Source organism: Volvox carteri, assembly GCF_000143455.1.
Source record: "Volvox carteri f. nagariensis unplaced genomic scaffold VOLCAscaffold_9, whole genome shotgun sequence".
In the NCBI taxonomy this organism is placed as follows: Eukaryota; Viridiplantae; Chlorophyta; class Chlorophyceae; order Chlamydomonadales; family Volvocaceae; genus Volvox; species Volvox carteri.
In genome coordinates, this window is record NW_003307552.1 from 610,212 (window position 1) to 611,670 (window position 1,459).

The 1,459-nt window shown below is 52.8% G+C and overlaps 1 protein-coding gene across 1 annotated transcript in view; it reads right to left on the reverse strand.

Moving 5' to 3' along the window:
- The window catches only part of VOLCADRAFT_88501 (uncharacterized protein), a gene marked incomplete at both ends in the record, with an annotated part of 4,933 nt that overhangs the window by 3,127 nt on the left and 347 nt on the right, over window positions 1-1,459 (reverse strand). Inside the window, 2 exons of the mRNA XM_002948253.1 lie at window positions 48-133; window positions 1,035-1,184. Coding sequence (XP_002948299.1) covers window positions 48-133; window positions 1,035-1,184 — 236 coding nt within the window. The remainder of the gene's footprint in view (window positions 1-47; window positions 134-1,034; window positions 1,185-1,459) is intronic.

Below are 1,459 nucleotides of genomic sequence, written 5' to 3' on the forward strand. Positions count from 1 at the left end.
CTCAGTCATAGTGGTGCGCATGCTGCGCCCCGTAAGGACTAGGTCACCATCATACTTAGCCCGTATGCTCTTGTAAGCGGGACATTCTTCGAAAACATGCAACTCATCTTCAACCGCTCCACAGTCACAAAGCCTGCAGGTACGCGCGGTGCGCTCACGCCCATTAGGCCTATTAACCTCTAACTCCCAACAGCCTAACCGAAAACGCATGAGCACATGATGAAGTCGCTGGGGTATGGTCCCTTTAGTGTGCTCCAACCAATCAAGACGCGCAACCCTTGACGGGGCAGCTCCCATCCAGTTCATATAGCGACACGCCTTGGCTCCGGTAATTCCTATGGGGAAGACGCGGGGGTCACCCAAGGTATTCGGGCACTCCCACCGAGCATCAAGCCGCTTGGCAAAAACCTTAAGAATGCTCTCGACTGGCAATTTAAGGGTGGTGTAGTACGATATAAGATCATTACCGCGCGTATTAGTGGGGGGTTCCACTCCTAAGCTAGTAAGAAAGGCTAGTACCTTGCTTGCCCAACACTCAGTGGCGCCCCCAAGTGCCAACTCCAGGTCAGCGACAAATGCCCGGTGACACAACGTTCCCGGCCTCTTAACCACAGAGTTCCAAAACCTAAGTACAAGATTGGTCCAATGGAACTTGAGTGGCCTCTGTGACAGCTCGCGATATAGGGAAACCATAGTCGGGCTCCTCGCCCCAACTACGGTTCGCATATAAGCACGTTGTTCCTGGACCATGGGATTAGCCATAGCACCTTCAAAATTCACATTAATGAAGTCAGGTCCCCAAACTTGCGCTCCATAAGAAAACACCGGTACAACTAGTGTATTGTAGAGAGACATACATAGCTTGGGGGTGGTAATTTTCTTATCACGACACAGGGTGCTGAGCCCAAATGTGGCCCGCCTCCCTGCTGTGAGTAGTTGCTTGGTACATGCTGAGAACTGCACTCCTGGGCCATAGTGCAACCCGAGATACCGTGCCATCTCGTTGCCGGTCAGCACCCGCAACCCCGCCCCACCTAACCGGTACTCAGCTTCAACAAGCCGCTTCCGCTCACGCGTAGCACCCCCAAAAATGAGGACCTCGCACTTGGCGGCATTCGCAGCCATACCCGTCGCATTGCAGTAGGCTTCGAGTAGCCCCAGAAGGCATTCAGCTCTATCGTGCCCTGTCGCTACCAGTGACACATCGTCAACGAAAAGTAGGTTAGTGAGATCACCGCCCGCCAGGCTAACACTCTGCTCACGAAGGGTGCTCCATCGGCTGGGGAGGCATACACGGCAATTAGCATCATGGGCATCAATATAATGAGCGAATACTTCTATGAAGAGACCAAAAAGGGTTACGCTAAGGGGACACCCTTGCTTAACACCACGCCCCACCTTGAATTCAGGTCCCAACTTATTTCCTAACTTGACCCGAAACTTCACGTCAGCATAGCTA